The following is an 18,286-nucleotide window of genomic DNA, read 5'->3' on the forward strand; positions in this document are numbered from 1 at the left end:
TAGGGTTAGTGATTTTGGTTCAAGGATTGATTTTTGTGGACCTATCGATTGAAATTGCGGCTTGGGTGTTTCACAAAAATGGTAATGCAGTTCTGATTTTGTTTGAATTATGTGATGGAAAACATTTTAAAGTTTTAATTCATCATATGTACAGAAGTAAGCTATTTTCCTTCTCTCATTATTTATTTCATACGGATTATGATCATGTAATTACATCTGACATAAATTATGATTAAGAATGGCATAGCATACCATAGTTAATTTAGTCATAATCTTATACCTTGTCAAACATAACATAGTGAAAGCCACCTAACTGCTGTTTTGATATATGTTGCTTGTTAAACATGATTTCAAGTGTTGTAATGATGCTTAATCCTACCTTAAGGTCCCTTTGAATCTCATCACACCAATGGTGAAATGGAACCTGAGGAGTATAACCTCATTTATTCTTTTTCACCGAGGATAACTAATGGTGAGATCAACCAAAACCACCACAACCCTTAATTCTCACTGGAGCAACAAGCTACAATTGGTAAAAGCAACGCCCAACCAGGTTGTACTCGTACTTTTAACTCCTACATTCCTTTTATATAATTGCAACTTTTTCCTTTCAATTAAAATTATACATAAACAACTTCTTTTTGTTATTATATGAAACATGTATAATTTTGATTTGTATACTAATTTTATAAATATATAAAATTTATTATTATAAAATTGATAAGAATAAAAATAATCTTTATGATTAATTACTTTTATATGAATAATAAACTATTACAAAATTTTTATATAATAAAAACAAATACAAAATTTATGTTTTTATAAAATTTTAATTATTTAATACAAATTATTATTAACATAAATAGAATTTTAATATATATTTTATAATTTAGTATAAAATTAATTTTAATTATTCATTATTTTTAAAAAAATAATTATTATTTAACATATTTTATTTTAAAAATATTTTTAATTATTTATTCTATATATACATAAAATTTAACTGAATATCTTTAATAGTTATTTTCCATTCTTACCACATATATCAGCTCTTATTTTAATCTCATTGTTATAATAACTAATTTCATTGATATAATATTCAATCTCATCGTCCATCCAAAAAGAGTCTCCATTTGGATGAGCAATGAGATTGGCTTTGGTGAGATTTAAAATATCAATGGCGATGATATCGAAAATCACATTGGCAGACTCAATGTCGAGATAGGGGTTTGGATTCAAATGCGCGATGATATCGAAAGTCACATTAACAGGCTCAATGTCGAGATAGGGGTTTAGATTCAAATGCAGTGATAGCAATGAGATAAAAATAGAGAATGACCATTAGAGATATTAAATTAAAAGTTGTTAAAAACAATTATTAATATATAATAATTAAATTAAATTTATATTAATTAATAACTATTAATATATAATAATAAAAATCTATAGTAAATGGTAAATATATATATTATATTTCTATTTATGTTAACTAATAATAATTAAGAATTACATAAATAACATTTATATTAAAATTTTAAAATAATAATAAAATAAAATATAGATAAGAGGGGCAAAATAGAAAATTTTCCTCTCACTGGAAGTCCAGTGCCTCAGTTGGAGCCCTCCCCTTCAGTGACAATAGAAGGGTGCAGTGAGTTTGAAATTCTCACCGGAGATCATCCAAATGCAGACCAATCTCAACTGCAATTGAATTTTCCGTCATTTTAAACAGCAGATGCCAACGCACTGAAAGCTTTGTGACGTCAAAGGGGCCCTTAGTTTGTCACTGCATTCAATGTCATGTTAGAGTAAGCACTCTAAATACATAAAACTTCTTTTCATTACAAACCACAAACACAAGATTCATTGAACAGGCTTCTAAATGCACACAACTTCCTAGGAGAACGATTTTGACATTTTCTAGTGTTTAAGGGCTTATTCCACTTCTTTTGCTTGCATATAAGGTATATTCATGGTGTGGTTTTATGTACTTTGTATGATCATCAACGTCAGTTTAAATGGCATCAATTATGACTAGCTTACCAGAATATCGCATTCCAATTTGGTGTGTTAGTCTGAACATATTGTAAGGCACACAGAGTAGTAGCAAGTCTAATCAAAGCACTACCGGGGTGGGGATATAGGATGATGACCGGAGAAAATGCTGTCTATAAAACCCTCATAGCTCTTTTGATGTAAGTGCGCCCATTGCAAATAGATTCATATTCAGGTATTTACTTCCATAATCATCGATAATCTTAGTGGAATGGCTACAAATGTATGCCAAAACATGTGCTTGGCTTATCTCCTTGTTTTGTCCATCTGGATTTCACATGCCCGCTGTCGCCCTCTCAATGAGGAACACATGCTGAAGAGGCATGAAGAATGGATGGCTATGCATGGCCGCGTCTACACAGACTCAGCCGAGCACGAGAAACGCTTTGCAATATTTAAGGAAAACGTTGAACGTATCGATGCTTTTAATAACGGTGCGGAGAAAGGATATAAGCTAGGTGTAAACAAATTTGCAGACTTAACTAATGAGGAATTCCATTCCCTACACACTGGTTACAAACGCCAGTCTTTTGAATTGATGTCAAATTCAAAACCCGCAAATTTCCGCCATGGAAATGTAACCGCTGCGCCTACTGTTGTGGACTGGAGGAAAAAGGGTGCCGTGACCTCTGTCAAGGATCAAGGCTCATGCGGTGAGTGAGAATTCATGGATTATAAGCTAGTCATTTGTTTTATTATCTTTTACTTCATGGCAGGTCAATATATGGTACTTGTTATATGTTGCGTCAAAATACAGGATGTTGTTGGGCGTTTTCAGCAGTAGCGGCTATAGAAGGCATAACAGCACTCAAGAAAGGGAAGTTAATTTCATTGTCAGAGCAGCAACTTGTGGACAATGGTGAAAATGAAGGATGTGAGGGTGGCTTTATGGACACTGCCTTTCAGTTCATCAAAAGTATCCATGGCCTAACATCAGAAGCTAACTACCCTTACCAGGGATCGGAAGGAGCTTGCAGAAAGAAGGAAGCAAATCCTGCGGCAACTATAACCGGCTACGAAGATGTACCGCCTAATAACGAAAAGGCCTTGTTACAAGCAGTGGCCAACCAACCAGTTTCTGTTGCTATAGAAGGAAGTGGATGGTCTTTCCAGTTTTACAAGAGCGGGGTCTTCTCCGGGGAGTGTGACACTTACCTTGACAATGCTGTCACGTTGGTTGGGTACGGAACCAACTCGGATGGTACCAAGTACTGGTTGGCGAAGAATTCGTGGGGTACTGACTGGGGTGAGAAAGGGTATATGAAGCTCGAGAGGGATGTTGCTGCCAAGGAAGGCCTTTGTGGCGTTGCCATGAAAGCTTCTTACCCACTTGCATGAAAGAAGAAAATATTATTGGAATACTGTTATATTACAACCTGTCAATACCAATATCAGGTTATTTGTCTGAAGGTGTAAAACTATTGTAAAATTTGTGTTATGGTAGCTACGCTTCCTGTAGGAAACTGTAAAAAAAATTCAGCAATAAAGTGTTTGATTTGATGATCTGCTACTGTTGAGGTTCCATTTGATTTTTTTGGTTTAAAAAAACCACTGTTTGCCTGCTATCACCCTGTAAGTTACTGAAAGATATAGAAGCGACGTTTCTTTTCTTTCATTTGATGCGGGCGTAAAAATTGTTAAAAGCTACTCCACATCTAATAATGAATATTACGTGTCCAATCAATAGATTCCCTCAAGGAATCTATATGCATCAAGGAGTAGCCGAGTCCATAGAATTATCCGAATTAAAAGCAAAAGTTCATAACATAATATCTCAGTACGTTGTATATAGTTTGGGTAATTGCTTTGTTAGAGCATGGCACCAAAATAGAGATTCCCTGTTTCGGGAACTGCTAAGGGATTTGTTGACCTATATAAACAAGAAATCCCCAGAAGGCTAAGAACATAGGATGGTCATTATTGATGTAATCTGTCTTTCAAGGTACACCATGAAGTAACAAATGAGAATTGATCATGCAGATGTTGTTTTATTAGTTAAAACTTATTAGGGGGAAAAGAAAAATGAGATGGTCTGCTAGAATGGTCTACTTGCTGATGCCATTAATCAATCTACATATGTGTAATGAGCTCTTTCCCCTCCAGGAAAACAATTGTGACCATCTCTTCGAACTAAATGCTGGTTATATATATGAGTAGAAAGATCAAAGGAAAGTGAAAGCTTTTCTTTCTGTTTCAAGGCATTTGGTAATAAGTACAGAACAATAATACTGATGAAACTATGCACATATACCCTTGTTTCATATAGGTTTGTATGAATAAGCTGATAAGAACTTAACTTTCTGTTCTTTTTTCCTGAGGATAGCTAATTGGACTTCTAGAATGCTTAAAAGAGGACTGTTCACTATACATGCTGCACAGACAGCTTCATAATATATTATGTGTTTATCTTCAAGCAGTTGGGTAAGAGGCTTCCATTGCAATACCGCAAAGACCTTCTGCAGCATCAATATCTCTCTGCATTCTAATGTATCCATCCTCACCCCAGCTAGTGCCCCATGAATTCTTCACCAACCAATACTTGGTCCCGTCTTCAGCTTCTCCATAGCCAACTGTTGTAACCCCATGATCAAGGAAGGTAGTGCATTCGCCAGTGAAGACACCACTTTTGTAGTGCTGGAAGTCAGACCCACCAGCATCAATGGCAACTGAAACTGGCTGATTGGCCACAGCTTTTAACAGTGCTGACTCGCTGTTTGAAGGTACGTCTTCAAAACCAGTGATCTTGGCAGCATGGTTGGCTGATTTTTTCTTGTTGCAGCTTCCATCAACTCCTTCATAGGGGTAATTGGTTTCGGTAGTAAGTCCTTTGTTTGAAATGATAAATTCAAAAGCATCATCCATGAGACCACCATTGCAGCCTTGGTCTTCGCCATTGACATCACAATCAACTAACTCTTGCTCTGATAGTGAGATCAATGTACCAGTTTTGAGCTTGCTAATACCTTCCATGGCTGCCACAGCTGAGAACGCCCAGCAGCATCCTATATCATCCAAAAGAAACAATTAGCATTATGGAATCATAATCATTTAAAGTTGTTTCACAAATTGTTGTTACTTACCACATTGGCCTTGGTCCTTGATGCCGGTCACAGCTCCTTTCTTTCTCCAATCCATGCTAGATGGAACTGCACTAACATTTTCATACCTGAAAGAAGTTGTTTTCGAAGCTGCAACAGTGTTGGAAGATCGCATTTTGTACCCATTTCTCATGGCTTTAAACTCTTCATTGGTCAAGTCCGTAAATTCATTAACACCTAGCTTGTACTTTTTGTTGGCATCAGCATTGTGGTATTCGATATACTCCATATTTTCCTTGAATATCTGGAAACGTTTCTCCTTCTCTGCTGCATCCTGATAAAGTCTGATATAGCTAGACACCCATTGTTCAAACCTGTCAGACATAGATACCTCAGGAACAGAACGGGACGAGGCCTGAGAAGCCCAAATTCCCAAAACAAAGATTAAGAACAAACATTGACTTATCGAAGCCATTGTTAGGGAGGAGTAAATTTCAGGAATGCTACAGTTAAGGAATGTGAGCTGTGAGGGATGCCAATCCTAAGATTGTCTGCGGTTTATATAGAGAGGAGTTCTCGAGCCATACTTCTCCCATACTAGCAACAGACAACAACAAAAAAAAAAACAAACCTCAATCTACGTGCCCTGCAAAATATTCTGACAAGGACTCCATGCTAATTTCATTACTTGGTAAGATTCTAATTCGTATCTAACTTAAATTCTTGGATTTTAAAACTTCTGGCAATAAATTCAATAATAGATTCCAGACATCTTCAGATTGCATTTACATGTACCGTTCATCGTAGTGAAACTAAGAGTCACCCAAGAATATATCAAGAAATAAATATAGGACTATATTCCTTTTAAACCTGCTTGTTTTTCTGCAGAGTTTTAACATAATTCAATACTTCTTATTTTAATGGAATTATTAGTAGTTATGTTCGTGACAAAATTGGGATCCGAAATATTCATTCTTCATTAAACAATATTCTAATATGAAACGGAAGAAGTGATGGGGCAAGTTAGCGTGCTAAGGATGGCTAAATTGTGATAAATATAACATCCCTACCTTACAAGTTACGGCCCTGGGACAATTAGTCATAATCAAAGTGCCACTTTTGGCTGCTTCACCTAGGAATAGTGTTTTGTCCTGCTTCCTCTACGATGGTGTCGAGGGGAATACTAGTTTGTGCCTTGAAAGAAAGCATATTTCAAGACAGATGCAGTAGCGAAGCCCTCAGTTTAACTTTTACAACTAGTAGTTTATAGGTTATGATTTGGCTTTAATGAGGCGCCCTATTTCTATTCTTCATCGATTCCATATTCATATCCCGCATAGGACGAGGTTCATGTTCGCATTATCCATAAGGAAGATGGATTAATGTTCTTGTGAAGCCTGCTGAAAGAGGGTGGAAAATTGAGTGTTTAATCAAAGTTTAGTTTAAACAATTCGTGCAATCATTTTGGAAAAATAAATTTTAAAATTAATAAATAAAAGATTTGAGTTTCAACATTAACAACTTCTTTTGCAGAAAAACAAATGAAAAGCTAGCTAAAATATAAATTATTCTCCATATCTATCAAAATTGAACAGTCATAAGATGTTTTTTATGCTTTTGGAGTCTTAGTACCATAATTTAAGCAAAACATTCTAGTTTATATTTAATAACTTTTTCTAAAAAGACATTTTTATTTAAATGGATGACGAGATTAGCAACATAAAATTAAAAATAAGGATGACAATAGAATTAGTTAATATAGTGACGGATTGAGTACAATAATTGTGAAATTAAAATTAATGAGGGAATATTTGTTTAAATTTAAATACAACTATAGTAATAAGTCGAGGATAAAAATATCATTAAATTAATATATGCGTAGATATACTAAAAAAATCATACTTCTACTAATATAATATAATTAAAATTTACTAGATTACATTAATATGGATAAAATAAAAACAAATAAATAAAAAATAAAATGGAGGGGCATAAGAATATATAATATTTTTATATGTAGTTTAATGATAGTTGCCCTATTAAAAAACCTTATGTTTTTACTCAATAAAGTATTAATACATATTATTTTATAATTAAATTATTTAATAATTTATTATATAAAACCTAGAGATTAATGACATCATAGTTCAAAAACACTTTACATGTAAAAAATAAAAGAAAAAAAAAATATCGAAGAGTTTTACTGGAGCAAATATTATCAAAGGAGCAACTGGGGTTGCGGACTTGCGGCACAGTTTATATTCTATTAGCCATTAGGTATGGTTGCAAATGCATCCAAAGGGCTTATCTTGTTATCAGTTAAAGTTTAATGGTTTACTTCGATGTACAAAGTGAAAAGTTTAAGAGTTCATTTAGATGTAACAAATAGTATAAGGGCTTATTTAAGTAAAATAATAATGTTTAAGGATTTATTTAATATATTAGCCATTTTTTAAATATTATGATTTATTTGAAATCATTAAAGGAAATAGAATTGTGTTTGTTCATATCTAATTTAAATATATATTTAATATTTTACCTTATGAATCGAAAATAAGAGAAAATTATATTTGATATTCAAATTTTTTATAATTTAATTCCATTTGAATAATGTATTGGATATAATAAATTTGTTAACAAACACCTTTATTAATGTTAGCCTAATTCTCTCTGTTTCTCCTTTTCAGTCAATCAACATATACATCTCTATCAGTTACTATATAAGAAGCATTTAAATTTGTTTTGTCTCTTTTAGATATAAAATCTGGATTGAGCTCCTCAAAAACACTCTAAATTAGATTTGCATAAATCAATGCACCCACCAAATCCTCCAAATCCAACCCACCACCACCTCCTCCCTTTGTAAATGCCTGGTCAAGACTTTAAAGTCTTCTATATAGCTTATATTTGCACCACTACCTACCTAACCCCATTCGTTCTAACAGGTAGATGCTTTAGGATAAATAAACTGTAACACCTCTATATTTGGTTTGACCTAATGAACTTGATATAGGAATATTACATTTAGCGCTAAAATAATTTTGGTTAATCACTAACATATTTGAACATTAAAAAAAAATAAAGGTTTCATAACTTATATTTTAATCCCTACTACTTGGAACACACTTGATCTTCCTAAGTACATGCCATTTTATTCAAAATTTTGAAACATACCCTCTTGACACTTGGAGATGTGATGAGATGGATGCTCACAACCTCAATTACAATTTTTCAAAATTACTATATCTACGCGTTGAAAATAAATGCGTTAAGTCAGCGAAGACTTAGTAAGTACCCATGATATTTAAATTCTATTAAATTTCTTAATTTCTAATATCTCATTTCTTTATTTATTTATCATATTCATTTGTAACTTTTACTTATTTTACAATTTAGTCCTTAAGTCCTCAAATCAACTTATAAAATTACTACTCTTTTTATACATGTATCATATTTCACCATTCAGTGTAAATTTTCATGATTTTCTCACTATTTCTTTCACAATTTATTTTTACATATTTAACTTAATAGTCATTATCTTTTTTACACTTCCTCAAATACATTAAAATTACTTACATCTTCACTTTACTAATTCAATATTTCAAACATGAATCGGAGATAAACCTTTACCTTGTAACGAAAATTGTTTACCTTTTTAGCAGAGGCCCAGTAGATCAAACAGAACACTTAGGATATACGGAACTGATACAGAGGTACATTATTATGTATTATTAAACAGAGAGCACTAATGTGCTAATATTCGGAAAGTGCACTAAGGTCCCTTAATGGTATGCCACTAATATCCTAATAGTTCTAATCTCGTCTACTTGGGCAAATTATATCATGCACATATATCACTTTTACACTTTTCGCATAATACTTTTACGTACTTTACAATTTAATCCTTTTTCCAATAATCCGTGTACTTATATCTTCACCATCTTTAATACATGTATTATATTTCTAAATTCATTATTCATCCATAATTCACTAATAATCCTTATCACGTATTCGTTTTATATATTTTGTAATTTAGTCATTAGTACAATATTTCGTAGCAATATATTTTACTTTTAATAACACATATAACATAATTCAATACTTATTAATATTCCAAAATTCACTACAACATCATTTTTTCTCATTCTAAGTGTTGTGCACTTCACTTGTCTATTTCTAATATAAAATTTCCCAAATTCACGATTTAACCCTTAATTTCAAAAACTTAGGTATATTCTTTTATTTTTCACTATGTGCTTTATTATCAATATTTTCTTGTAAACTTTTATAACTTTCCAATTTAATCACATTTTTTCATAAAAGTTCTCTATTCATTATTACACAATTTTTCTTTGACATCAAACGTAATTCACATAATTAATTCCACTATCTCATTTTCCACATCAAATTTCTATATATTTCACTTGTATTATTTCCACCACATATTTTTCAAGTCTTTTAATTTAGTCCTTATTTCCATAAAATTTCACATTTTCCATAATTTCACTTATTTAATACTTTGTATATTTTTACTAACACATAACCCAACCAATATACTTTTATTATAATTTCCTCTTTCACTTAAGAAATTATTTCACACTATATATATATTTTACTTAATTACCACTTACTTTACAAAGATCACATTTTAATCCTTAAATAACAAGGAAGTTCATGGGTACTTACTTTTCTATCAAAATCTCTTGTTTTTCTCTTCTCCTACCACTTGATTCATTTACTTAACTTCTTTCTTTATCAACATGTCAAAAACACAATATTTCCTCATGATAAATCTTTACTTTAACACCACTTTTATGCTTTTCTATCACTACTAAGCTTAAAAATAACATAAAACCTAAACATCCGTACTTTATTCTCTTGAAACCAAACTTTAACTTGACTTTCTCTCCCCTCCAACTTTTATTTTCTTGAATCTAACTTAATATTCTAGCTCCCCATAGTCTCCTTAATATTTTTCTCTCTTGATGGCTATGGAAATTCTTTTGATTTCTAAGTGAAAATGGTGGATTTTTGGTAAAAGAACCAAATTGTAAAAAAAAAAAAAAAAATTTTTCTTTCTTTTCTTCTTCTTACGTTAGTAGCATGGAAAGATGAAGCGAATTTTCATCTTTCTTTCCTTATATACTAAATAAAAATTAATAAAATATAAATAAATGTTGAATCAAAATATTAATAAACTAATATTTATTTAATTAATTAATTTAAAATATCACCAACATCATCATTACTCTTCAAAATTAGCTTCCTTGCTAAATTACCATTTGCCCCTTATGATCCTTCAAAATTCCTCCATTGAATCATCACTTATTTTAGTAAAATTGTGGTTTAACCCCTCATACTTTTTCCAGTTATTCAGTTTGGTCCTAATTCATCCATTTTTCTTAGTTTCTAGATCCTTCCACCCTTAAAATATTTGTACTATTGGTTCTTAAACTTTTTCATATTTACACTTTAACCCCTCAAATTTTGAGTATTTACTCTTGGTTCACACAACTTTTCTCACTTTTGCAATTTAGTTTTTCTTTTAATTAATACATCAAATATAATTCCTAAACAAATTTTGTTGACATAACTCCAACATTTCTTTTCTTTTATTTTTTATTTTATTTTTCACTTCATTTCTTTATTTTACTGTATCAAAATAATATCTTATTTTTTTACTGTAGCAACTTTTGAGGTGTTACACAAACAATGCATGATTTGTTGTTTCTACAACCACACCCTTTTTGTTACATTTTGATGGCAAAATATTCCCCCCATTTAGAGCATGCCGCATGAAATCCTTTACTTTTGGAGGTAATCATAATTGTCACAATTGTAACACCCAAAAAATTTGAGTGTTGTTTGCTTAATCTTGTTAATAATTAAGTATTTGTATTTGTGGTTAAGTGTTCTGCTTGTTTGTTAGAGGTTAAGGGCTCAAACATTATTTTTAGAATGAGTCTTCTATCCTTGATCGTTTGACTTAAGTTAAATTCTATGTCAAGAATGAGCCTGTCGGTTCAATGGTTAAATTTCTGTATGCTTTTTGATTCTGTGTTTGAGTCTCTAAGTAAGCAAGAAGGGAACGTAATTATTTTTCTTTTGCTCTGCTATAAGGGAAGTTAGTTATTTTAAATTATTAAAGTTCTTTCCTCTTCCTTCTTTGATTCTTTTTTCTTTCTTTCTACGTTCCTCTTTTTTTTTCTTTAATTTTCCTTTCTTCACTATAATTTTGCCTTTTACTCGTCTTTCAGACTTACTACGGGTTTAATCAGGAAGTTGTGTTTTTCGTTGTTCAATTGCAAGATATTTAATGTAAGTACTGCTGTTGATTCTTTCATTTTCGCTAAAATTTGTCTATTCTCTTTATGGTTGAATAATACTATCAGTTGTACCAAATTCTTTGTTAATTGTTTTAATTGGGCTTATTTAGGCGAGAATCCCGAGAGAAGCATTCCCACAATGTTGTAGTACTGATTAATCGTTGTTCATTTGTCGGTAAAAGCATAACCTTCATTTCGGAGCTTTCGCGTTAAAGTTTTTGACATAGTTCGATTTGACTGTAATCTAGCTTTTTGACTCGGTTAATCTCTCTGAATTGGACAACTAGTTGTCGTTCCTAGGTTAAAGGTCATATATGTTGCTTCTACATCAAACCCATACTAGGTGTGTAACGAAAACCCAAATTTCTGCAAATTTCAAACATAAAAAAACATGGTTGTCGATGCCACATGGCTATGTAGTAGGTTGTGTGTGTCACACAATCGTGTGTCAGGCCGTGTAACTCACTGTCTGTGAATTAAGGTCACACAAGCCATAGACACAAGCGTGTGTCCAGGCCGTGTGAGAGATATTTTGAGGTTAGAGTCGCACGGGCGTGTGCTTAGCCGTGTATCAAATCATGTAACTTACTACGTGTCAAGCTGTGTGTGACATTAAGAGGGCCAAACGGGCTTGTGCCAAGCCGTGTGGACCACACGGGCCAGACACTCAAGCTGTGTAAATCCACAAGGGTATGTAGGCCAAAGTACTCGAATTTCCCCTAGAGCCATAAGCATCATTCAAATTAAACGTAGGCTTTCCGCAGGGTTCATATAATCTGAATTAGACCATATAACAGCTAGTCTGTAATCACTCTGAAATGTATCATACCCTATATGGTGTGTTGGGATGGTCGGAGATGGTATATGGTGGATAGGGCTAGGAAACTGCATCTTATCTAAATTGTTACGATGATACTGAGTATCATCTGTTTATGATTTTGTATCTAAATTTGAGAAATTACTGTTATATTTATATTGTTGTTTTACCTTTACACCTGTTACACACATTGAGTTATAAACTCATTCTACTTGTTACTGAATTGTAGGTAACCCACAAACTTAAGAGGCTTGGTGTGTCAAGAGCTCGATCATCTCTCTTTTCTAGATATTTTACTGTTTGTTTAAAATTGAACTAATGTATGTTTTATTTTCGACTACAGTTTGTAAGCTTGGATTTCTGCATTGGTTTAATTGGTTAAATGTTTTCTGTATGACAAATTTTAAAATACTTAAAGGTTGGTTTTCCCTTAAATGTTTTGATGTAGCCTCCAGACTTGGTCTTAACATCTAGGCTGGGTATGGGTTTTTACAACAATAGCTTCCAATCCAACTCCTTTTTGTCACAATATTTTCTGATGCGATTACACCATTTGTCATCTTGCTCCGAAAGTAATGCCAGCGTCTCAATGGTAAGAGCAAGGGCCTTAAAAAATGAAGGGGCAAGAGACGAAAATAAAAGGAAATAAATAGTAAATGGTAAAAACAAAGGTGGCCAATGGAAGAGAGAACAGGGGACTTCCATCTTCCAAGTAAAACCATTAAATTAAAGTTTTGTTTTGATATTTTAATACATTTTAATTTTATTATGTACATTTTATAATATACATCAATTTTATATTTATACTATTATTTATGTCCCTAATTGAGTTGGTGTCACGAGTCAACCAGACACCAACTCGGTTAGAAAAATTACAAAAATACCATTCCTTAATTAAAATAAATAATGTTATTTGAAGGTAATTTAGTCTTTTATTTGAACTAACACCAATTAGATCGGTAAAACATTAAAATTACCACTTAGCCAAAATTTTATTTTTATTTTATTATATACATTTTTAATATGCGCAATTTATTATCTCTACCAATTGTATATATTAATAATGTTGTTAACTGAGTTTGTGTCATAAGTCAACTCGACACTAACTTACTATTGATGGCAACAAGATGATAAACAATTGTAGTGCATTTAGAATTATTAATTTGATGTGTTTATGTGTTTAAATTACGTTTTACTCACAATTTAATCTAATTTTTTATTTTAATATAGTATATATTTAATGTGTTATTATGATTAATAAGTTTCAAATCATACATTTCATTATTTATTGGATGTTACTTTTAAACACATAACGTATTCTAAATCTATGATTTTTACACGTATATGCATGTGATAGGATTTCATTATTAATAATGTTGTTAATTGAGTTTTTGTCACAAATTAACTTGAACTAACTCACGATTGATATAGGACAACATTATAATAATCAATTATAGTGTATTTAGTATTGTTAATTTGATGTGTTTATGTATTTAAATTTTATTTTACTCACAATTTAATATAATTCTTTAATTTTAATATCGTATATATTTATTGTATTATTATGATTAATAAGATTCAAACAATACATTTTATTATTTATTGGATGTTATTTTTAAATACACATTTATATTCTAAATCATTGTTTCTACATACATACACTGTGATATGATTTTTAGTATTTTTAAATTAAATTAATATAGTTAAATAAGATATATCAAACCCAATATTAAAGCAACAAATGACATATTATTATTGCCACATAAGTCTCTAAACGTATAATGCAACAGACACTAACATTGTTGATAATGATTCATACATCCGTTAGCAAGAGGAAACGGAAATATAGGAGTCAAGATATACTGCCGGGAAGCTGGAAGGAAGAAGGGACGGAGATCGTCTTGGGTAATGCGTGGGTTCAGATAGGCTGGTCGATGAAGATATGGACGGCGTAGAACATACTGTTAAAGAACGTGCTGCTGGTGGCGGCATTGCTGAATCATATAATATTAGGGATGCATGGCGGGCTGTCTCAAGAAGCGATACGATGTCGTATTGCCGTTTCTTTTTTATTTTGGTCGTCACCAGCTTAAAACGGTCCCTAATGTCCACCTTAAATTTTTTTGAAGTTCATAAATACTATACCTAACTTTTGAAATGTATGAATTATATTTAGTTGATAATATAAAAAGAAACTCATAAAACTATCGCTTAGGTTGGAAAACTTTTAAAAATAGTCTCATTCAGCACGTGCATATAAATCCCTCAATATTTTTACACTAATAAAGTAGTACTTTTTTCTTCCTTGATGGTGGGTATTAGAAATTTAATTTTCAAACAAAAAGAACCAAATTAAGACGTAAATCATGGAGATGGAGGAGGTGTCGTTTGGGTGCTCTGAATAGCTACTTCAAGTCATGATAATTAAGACACCGACAAAAGGTATAATCACACCTATTTCTGCCTCTGCAACATGGTCGTTAAGCTACCCCCTTCTTAATGGCCCTGCATAAACACGACAGGTCTGATCCAAAACCCTTTTTTGGGAGCCATTTGCTTCGTCAATCTTTATTTTATTTTAGCTCAGCTGCTTCGTCAAACCTGTTCACCAGTATTATAATAAATCTTGAGTTGTTTATAATTTTATATTCAAATAGGAAAGCCTTCATGATCCAATTTATTTTTAAGCTTATCAATGACTATATTTTCATATGAAAAGATAAAATAGAAGAAAAGCAAAGTAGCTATATGTACAGTAGTTGTTTTTCAGCAAACTTTAACCATCAAGTATCAACAGCCATGAGTTTTGCAGTACTAGACTTTTTTAAGAGGTAAAGGGAGCCGTGGGGTTAAGATTTTTGTCTTTAATTTTTTTTGCATCGATCCTAGTTCCTTTTATCGACCACAATGGATGTAAATTGTGTGCAGAAATATATATATATATATATATATATATATATATATAAATTGTCTGCAGTTTAATTCTGTTCATTTGCATGATGTAAGAAACTTGAATAAAATGCAGACAGCCGCTTTGTCATTATGCGTTTTTTTTCTCAGAGTATCTATTAAAGAATGAATTTGTGAAAAATAAAATAGAATAAAATAAATAAAAATAAAGAACACATAAATTTTACGTGGAAACCCTTTTGAGAAAAAAACCACGGGCAGAGGAGAAGAAAATTCACTATGTCGAAAAATTTTTACTCAAATACAAGAGGAATAGACTATGTCTATTTATAGGCTTGCAAAGCCATATTCTAGTAGGATTGAAACACCTTATCCTAATCAATATAAAATAGATGGAGTTTAATAAGGTTTAAAACCTTATTCTAAAATAAAATAAAAGAAGTCTAGTTCTATATGGATTTTACTTTTATTTTATTTTCCATCGTATTTTATTTAAATAAGAATTTGGGTCACTTAATTCTAACAATCTCCACCTTGACACAAATTCTCAATGAACAAGTTCTTCATCGCGAACTTTCAATAAACAAGTTCTTCACCTCTTCCAAAAACCCCTTAAGGGTTTAACTTCAACAATGAACACCAACCAAGTCTAAGCAATGCTCAAACTTGGTTATAGGAAGTGACTTAGTCATCATATCTGTAGGATTTTCATGAGTGCTAATTTTGCTCACAACAATATCACCACGAGCAATAATATCACGAACAAAATGATACCGAATATCAATGTGTTTTGTTCTCTCATGAAACATTTGATCTTTTGTAAGAAAGATGGCACTCATTGTCACAAAATCATCGTCTGATTTGAAGGTCTTCATTGAGTTCACTAAATAGTCCTTCAACCAAATAGCTTCTTTACAAGCCTCAAGAATCGCCATGTACTCACTTTGGTAGACAAAGCGATCGTAGTTTGCAAAGTGGCTTTCCAACTAATTGCACAACCTCCGATTGTAAAGACGTAACTCGTGAGAGATCTTCTTCTATCAAGGTCTCCAAGAAAATCAGCATCAACATACCCTATAACTCCATCTTTAGTTCTTCCAAACTGTAAGCAAACATTAGTAGTGCCTCGTAAGTATCTTAAAATCCATTGAATCGCTTTCCGGTGTTCTTTACCGAGATTCGCCATGTATCGCTAACTGCACCGATCGCATATGATAAATCGGACGTGAACAAACCATAGCATACATGAGAGATCCTCTCGCACTAGAGTATGGAACATGTGACATGTACTCAATCTCATTATCGATTGAGGAGATAAGGCCGATGAAAGTCCGAAATGGGTGCTAAAGGAGTACTAACAGCTTAGCACTCGCATATTGAACTCGCAAAGAACTTTCTCAATGTACCCTTCCGACTTAGGTACAATTTATTTGTTTTTCTATCTCCGAGAATCTCCATACCAAGTATCTTCTTTGCTGGTCCTAAATCTTTCATCTCAAATTCTTCACTTAGTTGGGCTTTAACCTTTCTTATCTCTCTTTATCTTTTGTCGCTATCAACATGTCATCAACATAAAGAAGTAGATACACAAAAGAACCATCACTTTTTTTTCTTAAAGTAGACACAACTGTCAAAACTACTTCTTTTGAAATCATGAGAAGTCATAAAGGAATCAAACCTCTTGTACCACTTGTCTTGGTGATTGTTTCAAACCGTAAAGGGACTTTTTCAGCAAGCAAACATAGTCCTCTTTTTCGAGACTATAAAACCCTCTCGGTTGTTGCATGTAAATATCTTCCTCAAGTTCTCCATGCAAAATGCGTTTTACATCTAACTGCTCAAGCTCCAAATCATGCATGGCAACAATACCAAGCAAAGCTCGAATCGAACTATGCTTAACAACCGGAGAGAACACATCTGTGAAGTCCACTCGAATTTGATCAGTAACCCTTTGCAACAAGCCTTGCTTTATATCCGGGTTCTTCAACTCCTGAGTCCCTTCTTTCTTTTAAACACCCATTTACAACGAATGACCTTTTTACTTTTAGGAAGTTTTACAAGATCCCATGTTCTGCTTTTGTGGAGTGATTCCATCTCCTCTTGCATAGCAAACATCCACTTTTCGAGTCTTCACACTAATCGCCTCGAAATAATTAAATGGCTCTTGATTCGCATCTATATCTTCACCACATTTAAAGCATAAGCAACTAGATCAACCTCGGCATACTTCTTTGGAGGTTTAATTTCTCTTCTTGTCCTGTTTTTGGCGATAGAGTATTGCGGTGAAGAAGCAACTCTATTCTCAATTTTGTACCGGCTTGAGGAGTTGATTCTCGTATTAATCGATGCTCCACCGCTTTTGGTTTTCTTTATTGGAAGAGTCTTTAAGAGATAAGTTAGGTAGCATAGCGTTTCATCAAAACAACATCTCTGCTAATCACAACTTTTCTATTTTCAGACACCATAACTTATAGCCTTTTACACCAGCTTTATAACCAAGAAAACGCATTTAATGGATCTCGGTTCCAATTTTCCATTATCAACATGAGCATACGCAGGACACCCAAAAATCTTTAAATCGAATAATTAGCAGGATTACGGACCATACCTCTTGTGGAGTCTTTTCTCAATGGCAGCGGATGGAGATCGGTTGATCAAAAACATGCAAGAGAGGTCGCTTCGCCAAAATAACTTCGGTAAGTTGGCATTTGACAACATACATCGAACCTTCTCCATGATCGCTCGTTCATTCGTTCTCGCAACGCCGCTTTTGTTGTGGAGTATGACGAATCGTCAAGTGTCTCATGATCCTTCCGACTTGCACAATCTATTAAACTCATCGTAATGTAACTCTAAGCCATTGTCTGCATGCGGAGGTATTTTATCTGCTTTTCCGTCTGCTTTTCAATCATAATTTTCCAAGACTTAAATGTGGAAAACACATCGCTTTTACGCTTGTGAAGAACGCCCAAACTTTTCTCGGAAAAATCATCAATAAAGGTTAGCATATAATTAGCTCCACCTCTCGAAGGCACTCGGACGGCCCCACAGATCGAATGGATATACTCCAACGTTTCCTTCGTGTTATGGATTCCTCTAGTGAATCGAACTCTCTTTGCTTCCCAAAAACACGTGTTCAC

The 18,286-nt window shown here is 32.7% G+C and overlaps 2 protein-coding genes across 2 annotated transcripts; one reads left to right on the forward strand and one right to left on the reverse strand.

The window, feature by feature from the left end:
* Positions 1 to 1,594: 1,594 nt before the first annotated feature.
* Positions 1,595 to 3,558, forward strand: LOC108452213 (senescence-specific cysteine protease SAG12-like). The gene is made up of 2 exons (XM_017749980.2): positions 1,595 to 2,708; positions 2,813 to 3,558. The coding sequence occupies exons 1-2, from the start codon at positions 2,267 to 2,269 to the stop codon at positions 3,391 to 3,393; spliced, it is 1,023 nt and encodes a 340-aa protein (XP_017605469.1). The 5' UTR covers positions 1,595 to 2,266; the 3' UTR covers positions 3,394 to 3,558.
* Positions 3,559 to 4,217: 659 nt separating this feature from the next.
* LOC108452215 (senescence-specific cysteine protease SAG39-like) lies at positions 4,218 to 5,690 on the reverse strand. Its single transcript, XM_017749981.2, has 2 exons — positions 5,136 to 5,690; positions 4,218 to 5,057 (listed from the first exon to the last, which is right to left on the reverse strand). The coding sequence occupies exons 1-2, from the start codon at positions 5,566 to 5,568 to the stop codon at positions 4,465 to 4,467; spliced, it is 1,026 nt and encodes a 341-aa protein (XP_017605470.1). The 5' UTR covers positions 5,569 to 5,690; the 3' UTR covers positions 4,218 to 4,464.
* Positions 5,691 to 18,286: the final 12,596 nt, after the last annotated feature.

The sequence above is a fragment of the Gossypium arboreum genome, chromosome 5 (genome assembly GCF_025698485.1).
Source record: "Gossypium arboreum isolate Shixiya-1 chromosome 5, ASM2569848v2, whole genome shotgun sequence".
NCBI lineage: Eukaryota > Viridiplantae > Streptophyta > Magnoliopsida > Malvales > Malvaceae > Gossypium > Gossypium arboreum.

Excerpts from the sequence above, each read along its gene's own strand:
- LOC108452215 (XM_017749981.2), bottom strand. The coding sequence starts at position 5,568 with ATGGCTTCGATAAGTCAATGTTTGTTCTTAATCTTTGTTTTGGGAATT. Across the intron at positions 5,058-5,135 it reads CAAGGACCAAGGCCAATGTG|GATGCTGCTGGGCGTTCTCA; the intron begins GTAAGTAACAAC and ends TGGATGATATAG.
- LOC108452213 (XM_017749980.2), top strand. The coding sequence starts at position 2,267 with ATGGCTACAAATGTATGCCAAAACATGTGCTTGGCTTATCTCCTTGTT. Across the intron at positions 2,709-2,812 it reads CAAGGATCAAGGCTCATGCG|GATGTTGTTGGGCGTTTTCA; the intron begins GTGAGTGAGAAT and ends GTCAAAATACAG.